The sequence below is a fragment of the Odontesthes bonariensis genome, chromosome 5, assembly GCF_027942865.1.
Source record: "Odontesthes bonariensis isolate fOdoBon6 chromosome 5, fOdoBon6.hap1, whole genome shotgun sequence".
Lineage (NCBI taxonomy): Eukaryota > Metazoa > Chordata > Actinopteri > Atheriniformes > Atherinopsidae > Odontesthes > Odontesthes bonariensis.
Genome location: NC_134510.1, coordinates 37,677,053 through 37,686,351, shown reverse-complemented (window position 1 = coordinate 37,686,351; position 9,299 = coordinate 37,677,053). Strand labels below are relative to the sequence as shown.

The window sequence follows — 9,299 nt, the reverse complement described above, 5'->3', positions numbered from 1 at the left end:
CTCCGTTGTTCTGACATTTCTTCTTTAACGGCGTAGAAACGTTACAGAACACTGGAAAAAAATCAAAGTCTTACCAAGTATATTTGTCTCATTTCTAGTTAAAATATCTCATTACACTTAATATCAGACACAACTGCCTAACAAGTACCATTTCAGCCAGATATAGGGACTTGTTTTAAGACAATACATCTGGTATATCTTGTTAAATGAAAAAGTCTTGAAAACAAATTGTTTTGAGTTGGATTTCATATGAAACAAGCTTTTTTTTTTTTACATTTGAAGAGGTTTTTAAGCTAATTTCAAGATCACTTTTATCTCAAAAGTCCTAAATATCACATCTTATTTCAAGAAATCTTGACAAACTGATTTTCACTAGTTCAATTGGCAGATTTTTTGCTTATTTCAAGCAAAAAAACGTCTTTTATTTGTTGTTTTTTTTAACTTATGTTTGGAGGGGATTTTTTTCTAGTGAAATCAAGGCTATTTTCATGAAATAAATAGCAAATAAATCACAACCATTTAGATTAATTGACTTAAGAACATCCCGACTCGGTTTCAGTTTACATCAATTACATTTTTAACCCACCCCTCATATGTGAATGAATTACCATACAATTTATAATCAGAAGGAGTCTAAGTTCCTCATTACTGTCCCATTATTTAGAACAATATCATTCAATCTTTAAAAAGACATATTAAAGTAAGAAAATTAATTCTAAAGAGCATTAGCAGATAAATCAACATACTTTTGGATTTTCTTATTCAAAAGCGATGAAGCAAGTCTGTAGTTATGCATGCGGCACCAAGAGGACAAAGTCAGACACAGTGTTCACTAATTTAACCTTATCAAGGCTTCACTCTCACAGATGAATCTGAGTTGAAATTCAGGAGAACTTCTTTTCCAGCTCTTTGTTGGGCTCTTATCAGGGATAACCAGCACATATGAATCTGATCCACCAGTCTCCAGCCAGTACCTTAAAATGTAAACATGAACAGTATTATCAGCATTCATAGTACTGCTAATGCACTTCATTAAATCAAACAACTTTAGTTTTGCAAGAAACAAACAGCTGACATCAAATCCTGGTAAATGTATAGTTTATACTTTCTGATTTGAGTTTGCATTGAAAATAAATCCTTCTTTTCTTTTTCTGTCTCAGCGCTGGGCCGTAGTCATGGTCAATACTTATTTTTTACTTTTGGATCTTACCCAAGAGTGTCTGTGCGTCCATCAATCCAGATAAAGGTGCCGTTACTTTCTTTTAACCCAATCCAGTATCCATGGTCCACGCTATAGGAATACTTGGTGTTATTACTGATGAATTCCTGGAAGTCATCACATGGCGAATCATCAGAAACATTCACACTTTGGTACAGACATCAATTATAACAAATGGAAAAAAGAACATTTACAGCTCACCTGTTCTTGCTGATTATCAATAACAACCAGATCTGCACCGCTGTCTTTGCAATATGTTTGACTTTGTGTCCATGTCTTCCAAGGAGCGGGTTCATAAAACAGGTAGCACTTTTTCTGGTAAAGAATCCAGCCGCCCCGACAGGGCTGACACTCTGCTCATGAAATGGTCGGAGAAATTGATTCATTATTAAATCTGACATATCAAAATCAAATGGCAGCCTTTTTAAACCGACTGATTTTATATGGATTAGACTAATTTGGATTTGAATGAATGTGATTTAATTGGAATCTTATTACAATGAACTGGTTACAATTAAAATGCCTTGATATATCATTCGTTGTAATTTGATATGGTACTAGTATTTTTTTTCATTGGTATATAAATAAAACTGAACTGAACTGAACGAAAACAAATGATAAAACTTCAAAAGACTTATGACTTTGAAACTATGAATCAATCTACTTCTGAAAATGTGCAATATCTAAAATTTCTATTCTGGAGCTTCTTTTTAAAAAAAAAAAAAAATTTGGGGGCTTTTTTTTCTTTAATGATTGGACAGTTGAAGAGAGACAGGAAGAAGGGGGCAGAGAGAGTGGGGAGACATGCAGCAAAGGGCCGTCCGGGCGGGACTTGAACCGGGGCCAGCTGCAGCGAGGACTATAGCCTCTGTACATGGGGCGCCTGCTCAGCCCACTACGCCACAGACCACCCCTGGAGCATCTTTTTTAGCGGGACGTTTTCTGCCAGAATAAATCCAGCCAGTATAAACTCAAGATATTAAACATTTTCTTCAACTTTATTTGTTGCATTTCAGGACTGAAAAGTTGTGATGTGGGTTAGTAATAGGACTAGAAAACAGGACATAGAATGATAGTTATCATGATTTGGTACAAAAGATGTTCAGAGGAGCTCCAGTTTGTCCACAAATGTGTGTTTAAAACATTGTTCCTCAGAGAAAGATTGGAAGGGATTTGCATATTTCTCCCTCTACAGAGCAGAATATCATGAAAGCGTTCAAGAACTCTGGAGGAGTATCAGTGTGTAAAGGACCAGGGAGCGAGCCTAAGCTGGACACGCGTGATCTCTGATCCCTCAGACGGCGCTGCATCAAGAACCCTCATTCAGTCACAAATTTCATTTTAAAGAAACTTTAAACAGGGTAAAAAGTACTGAATTTACCATCCTGCCAACAACATTTGGGTGTTTTTTGATGAAGTATTATGCTGTTAAATGGCTTTATTATGTACTTACTTTTGTCAGGGCAGAATTGATTCACCGGAAAGCTGTCGAATGTCAGGATGACTCCCAGCGTCCAGTTGAGGTCGTCTTTCTGTCTGTTCAGGTGCTCGGTCCGATTCTTTAGGACGTCCATCAGCTGCTGATTTTCTGCACTGAGGTTTGCTTCCTGTTTGTTCATTCCCATGGTAACTGTGAACGAAAAGAGAGCGCATGTCAGTCAGTCAATTAGTTAATACAAGTCATATTTTCAGTTGATATGTCCATAATGCTACAGTGTCCCAATTCAGGATAAATAATCATGAGATCGTTTGTGTAAACATCTGTTTTGTGCAGGGGAGGTAATACATGAAATTACAGCGTGTCAACCAAGTCAGCCCTACAGCATCCAGAGCCTTGAAGGACTCGGGACGGACCTCATCCACCCCCGGGGCCTTGCCTCCGAGGAGCTTTTTGACCACCTCAGCAACCTCAGCCCCAGAAAGAGTCCCCGACTCTACTTCCTCATCGGAAGGCATGTCGGTAGGATTGAGGAGGCCCTCGAAGTATTCTCCCCACCGACTCACTACGTCTCTAGTTGAGGTCAGCAGAACGGTGGAAATGGAACTCACTGTAGACGACCATCACCACGATGTTGGCCGCCAGGAAGACGCAAAGTATCCCCAAACACACCAGCAACAGACGAGAGTGACAGCGTGCAGCTGCTTCAACTTCTGCTTGGAACAAAAAAAAGAGACTCAACATCATTGTGGAAAGTTTACTGAAAATGATCCACTAAACAAGAACGATTTCTCTTCCATCGACGATAGAACAGTCTGACATGAAACAATTATCCCCTTTTTAATCAAGTAGGTCATCTTCATCCATCCATCCATTTTCTATACCCGCTTAATCCGTTGGTCGGGTCGCGGGGGGGCTGGAGCCTATCCCAGCGGCGGGGTACACCCTGCAGGTCGCCAGTCCATCAACGGGCCCCACAGAGACAAACGAGACAAACATCCACACACTCTCCTAGGGACAATTTTTAGAGACACCCATTAAGCTAACATGCATGTTTTTGGACAGTGGGGGGAACCCGGGGTACCCGGAGAGAACCCACACAACCTGGAACCCTCTCGCTGTGAGGTGACGGTGCTAACCACCACACCACGTGCAGCTGTAATTTCTGTATATTCTGCTATCAGAACACACTGCAACTTACTCTGCTTTAAGAAACTGAATACAAACAGACCAAACACAAGCAAATACGGAGTCTCTAACTTAGAGCCCATCTCTGGATTTGGCTGCATTTTTCTAAAAATTGTGTCTGAATGCTCTTCTTTGTTGGGCTGTGTGAGTCACTGTCAATATAACTCCAGATGTTTCTGTCTTTCTTTGTGTCAGAAGCCTCCTGACAGCCACAATAACATACATTTAGGGTTATCTTAGACATCTTAAATAAAATTGCTTTCATTATTCTCAGGGTTGGCATCATCAAAGAGCCTACTTGAAACATTAGTTTCTTCTTTTGTTGATAAGATATATTGTATGGTTCAGCAAAATTGAATAACTTACTTGATAAAAGAGTTGCAAGCTCTTTAGGGTTCACTTCAGAAATAACTGCCCGGTCCTCCTTTTCCTCTGTGTCACAACAACATGATGATAAATGGAACAGAAAGAGCTGAATGAATGGATTCATCAGGATTCTTCACAGCATCAGTGATCCCATCCAACAAACAGCACAACGGTAACAACCCCGGTGTCTAAAAGCTGGGACTGCGTAGTAAAATCTATATAACAACAGAATGCAGTGACCTGCAAATCCCATAAACAGATAGTTTATTCTGAAAAACAACGAAAGGTTCATAAAAATGCAGGTTCGACACCATTTTCCTCTGCCTTTAAGTGATATTTTAGACTGGAACTACTACGGTGAGTAGACAATTACACTTGGCAGTGTTTACAGATGACTTTTGTTCTGTTGACTCCGCCGTCTGGAAGAAGTACTTTACCTTCTCCATGTTTGGTGGATCCACCTATTACTTTCTTTTCCGGTACGGCAGCAGACAGCAACAGACTTTTACAAAATAAAAGCCTGTGAGCAGCAGACTTTTACAATAATAAAATAAATTAAAACTGCAAGCAGTGATATCGGCCCTCGCAGCCAAGCGCCGCTCCGGCCTTAAGACCGCGTAAGTGCCAGCACCGCCGCCCCGACGTGCCCATCAACGAGTATGAAGTCCCCACGTTAAAAGCTGTAGGAGGAGTTAGCTCAAACACAACGTCTGTTTAAGAGACGAAATTGCGACTTTGATCCAAAATGGCGGACTTCCTGTTGGGTTTGGACCAGGGCTCCAAGACAAGATCCTGATAAGACGCACAGGTGTGGTGAGTTTCATGATTGTCGGTGAAAGCATGGCTTGGGGCTGATTTTTTTAGATGTTCTAGGGGGCGTTGTGGAGGCATTAGGCCACGCCCATCAAATATTGGACTGCACACCTGTTGGAGGGTGGATTAGGATCAATCCTAGTGAGTTTGGTGCATCTCGGCTCAAAACTGTAGAATTTAGAGCCAAACGTATGGTAACGGCGCGATGTCTGACTTCGCCACAGCCACGCCTTGAACTGAAAACTGTTGGTGCTTTAAAGCAAGTGAGACCAACTTGTTTTCTGTATTCTGACACAAGATCATGTTGATTAGGTGAAGGGGAAGTAAAAAAAGTGACTTCCTGTTCTGAGGGGGCGGGGCTTAGATGACGTCAGCATATGACCACATAGGATCGTCGGGCATCCAACATAGATGACTCATACCAAGTTTGGTGCAGATTGAACTTTTTTACGTTAAAGTTATAGCGTTTCGTTTGCGTTGGCGAGTACGCCAAGTTCGCCGCTTGGCCAAGCCCCCTAAACATGCTCAAAAACTCAAGATTTTGATAAGTTTTGCTCCCCCATCCCTTAACTGCATACCGACCAAAGATGAAGTCCGTAGCTCAAAATCCCTAGCAGGAGTTCATTTAAATACGAGGTGTGTAAATCTGAAAAATGGCCCAAATTTGCCCTAACTGACCCAAAATGGCCGCCTCCTTGTACATTTTAGAGCATACCTTTAAGAGATTTTTTCCTGGAGAACCATTTTGTGATGCAAATGTATTACTCTTTTGAACGGATATTGTTTTGAGAAGCAAAACGCTTTATTTTTTAAACCCCAGCCAACTAGCCGGACTACCTTCATCAACACCAAAACGAGGCTGGAACTCTGCTCACAGGACGCAGCAGGGGGTAAGAAGATGTTCATAAATGATGTTGCTAGTATGGGATGTCATACAGCTTCATGTCAAAAGAGGCGAACTGTCCCTTTAACCTCCAGGAATTGTAACATGATGATATGCTTGCAAAGAACAAAAGCAGACTGTACTTTGGTTTCTCTCAATTTCACAGAAACAGCATCTGGTTCACACTACCCTGCACAATGTACTGTCTGCACATGTGTACTTATACACACACCGTGATGCTGCTAGTTACAACTAAAGAGTGGTATCTTGGCTGAGATGCAGATATTAGAGGGGAGTTTCTAAGGCAGAATAAGCTGTGCTGCAGCGGCGTGCGTTGAGGAAGTCATCCCAGTAGATGCATGTGTAGAAAGCCCCTGATAGCCCCCCGATAGCCCCGGATAACAACAACACGGCAGCTAAGAGCTAACAGTGCAATAGTACGCACCTCGAACCTATTAACTTCCAACTAACTATTTCTTAACTAATAATACAGAAACTTCACATTTTTAGTGCAAAAATAATATAATAATAAATAATTTAATAATAATTATAATATAATATAATATGATATGATATAATAAGAATTTTTAGTAAAAAAAATATAATAAAGTGAGTCACTTACTCTTTAAAGGAACATTTTGGTACTCCACTGACTGGGAGATTTCTTCATCCATCACTGAAACTGAGGAAAGTTAAAGAAAAAACAGAACCTGGTGTCGGTACCTGCTGATACTCTGTGACTGGACAAAAGTTAAACTTTGCCTCCAACGCTGCATAAACTGCACAGCAATCTTAAAAAATGACCAACATTTGACACAAGCTATCTGATCTAAGTGCGTCTGAGGTGTATCTGCACTGCTGCAAATAAAAGAAGTTACTCAAGTCTCAGTCAGTTGAACTTCTGTTTTTAAATTCTGTTATCAAGCTATATTATCACAGGGCTCTCAAGTCTCACGCAATGAGACTTAAAGAACAAAGAAATAGTTTTATTTATACCAAAATCACAAATCTTCACTTTTACACTAAATTCTGCTATATTTTAAAATAAATTGTTTTAGGTATGCAAAGTGTTGTTGTAAGTGTTTGTGGCAGATTTTGATGCTTGATGACTGATACTGGGGGCTCCCATTTAAAGCACTGTGGCTCAATGTCAGCCATTTTAACAGTCATGATGGATGACAGAGTTCCATTCAGAGCCAACGTGTTCCTGGTCTTGGTTTTATTGAGCGCCACCATGCAAAAAACCCTCTCTGCATCAGCAGAAGTTAGGCCACGCCCATCAAATATTGGACTGCACACCTGTTGGGGGGTGGATTAGGATAGATCCCAGTGAGTTTAGTGCACCTGGCTCAAAACTGTAGAATTTAGAGCAAAACGTATGGTAAAAGCGCGATGTCTGACTTCGCCACAGCCACGCCTTGAACTGAAAACTGTTGGTGCTTTAAAGCAAGTGAGACCAACTTGTTTTCTGTATTCTGACACAAGATCATGTTGATTAGGTGAAGGTGAAGTAAAAAAAGTGACTTCCTGTTCTGAGGGGGCGGGGCTTAGATGACGTCAGCATATGACCACATAGGATCGTCGGGCATCCAACATGGATGACTCATACCAAGTTTGTTGCAAATAGAACTTTTTACGTTAAAGTTATAGCGTTTCGTTTGCGTTGGCGAGTAATCCAAGTTTGCCGCTTGGCCAAGCCCCCTAAACATGCTCAAAAACTCAAGATTTTGATAAGCTTTGCTCCCCCATCCCTTAACTGCATACCGACCAAAGATGAAGTCCGTAGCTCAAAATCCCTGGCAGGAGTTCATTTAAATACAACGTGTCTAAATCTGAAAAATGGCCCAAATTTGCCCTAACTGACCCAAAATGGCCGCCTCCTTGTACATTTTAGAGCATACCTTTAAGAGATTTTTTCCTGGAGAACCATTTTGTGATGCAAATGTATTACTCTTTTGAACGCATATTGTTTTGAGAAGCAAAACGCTTTATTTTTTAAACCCCAGCCAACTAGCCGGACTACCTTCATCAACACCAAAACGAGGCTGGAACTCTGCTCACAGGACGCAGCAGGGGGTAAGAAGATGTTCATAAATGATGTTGCTGATATGGGATGTCATACAGCTTCATGTCAAAAGAGGCGAACTGTCCCTTTAACCTCCAGGAATTGTAACATGATGATATGCTTGCAAAGAACAAAAGCAGACTGTACTTTGGTTTCTCTCAATTTCACAGAAACAGCATCTGGTTCACACTACCCTGCACAATGTACTGTCTGCACATGTGTACTTATACACACACCGTGATGCTGCTAGTTACAACTAAAGAGTGGTAGCTTGGCTGAGATGCAGATATTAGAGGGGAGTTTCTAAGGCAGAATAAGCTGTGCTGCAGCGGCGTGCGTTGATGAAGTCATCCCAGTAGATGCGTGTGTAGAAAGCCCCCCGATAGCCCCCCGATAGCCCCCGATAACAACAACACGGCAGCTAAGAGCTAACAGTGCAATAGTACACATTCATTCATTGATTGGTCTTAAAGTATTGGTGAAATAAAGACAGATAATGGCTTATTTAGAGGCTGTATTGTCTCCCGTTATATAGATACACGCAGATCTAAATATCGTCAACTTTCACCAAACTGTTATCAGTGAGTAGATGAACCTGTTTTATGCCAGAAATAAGGTCCAGGTTTAAAATAACCAAACTCCCCCTTTAAGAAAGATCTATCCATGTGTCCATCCAGAAAAAGATAACCACAGAATATTAAAATCAGTAGGTTTGGACCGTAATTCTTCCATAAAGAGCACCTTTAAAGATGCATAAAATGTCAAATAAATCATTAAACCCAGAGAGGAAAGAGTCTTTTACCTTTTGGAGCGGAATCAACCTCGTCATAGATTTCCTCTTCCATCTTTATAAAATAATTCACCACTGTTACTTCAGAGCTGTTGATAACATCAGTCTTTAACAAGTGACGGTTCTGATGGGAAGCGCAGCTTTAAAAAGGATCCCAGCAGTACGTCATGGAGAACAAACAGGTTCCTCTTTCCCTCAATAATATGTAAAAAGCATTTGGGCAAAGAACAAACAACAAGACAATGGCCCTGCTGTCCTTTAGCTACAGATGTGAGACACATGCACATTTCACCGCCCATCCAACTGAAATACATGACTTTGAAGGATATTTGTCCAGAAGACCACGAACACCAGAGAAATGCCTTTTTGACTCTGATGTACAATTTAGGAAATCACCCGCAGAACAAGGGGAAGTCTGAGGGTAGCAGAATCTTACAGAAAAATAAGATGTTTTTAAGTGTTTTCTTGTACGGTTATCAACATTGATATTTGACCCACTGTTATTGGCTGACCAAAAATAATTGACTGAGAAAGTCT

At 40.7% G+C, this 9,299-nt stretch overlaps 1 protein-coding gene across 1 annotated transcript; it reads right to left on the bottom strand.

Annotated features, from left to right (window-relative positions):
* Positions 1–296: 296 nt before the first annotated feature.
* Positions 297–8,875, bottom strand: LOC142380900 (C-type lectin domain family 7 member A-like). The gene is made up of 8 exons (XM_075466841.1): positions 8,775–8,875; positions 6,530–6,589; positions 4,212–4,277; positions 3,269–3,370; positions 2,673–2,849; positions 1,421–1,572; positions 1,211–1,326; positions 297–974 (listed from the first exon to the last, which is right to left on the bottom strand). Exons 1-8 carry the CDS (start codon positions 8,815–8,817, stop codon positions 833–835), a joined length of 858 nt encoding a protein of 285 aa, XP_075322956.1. The 5' UTR covers positions 8,818–8,875; the 3' UTR covers positions 297–832.
* Between the last annotated feature and the right edge of the window lie 424 nt (positions 8,876–9,299).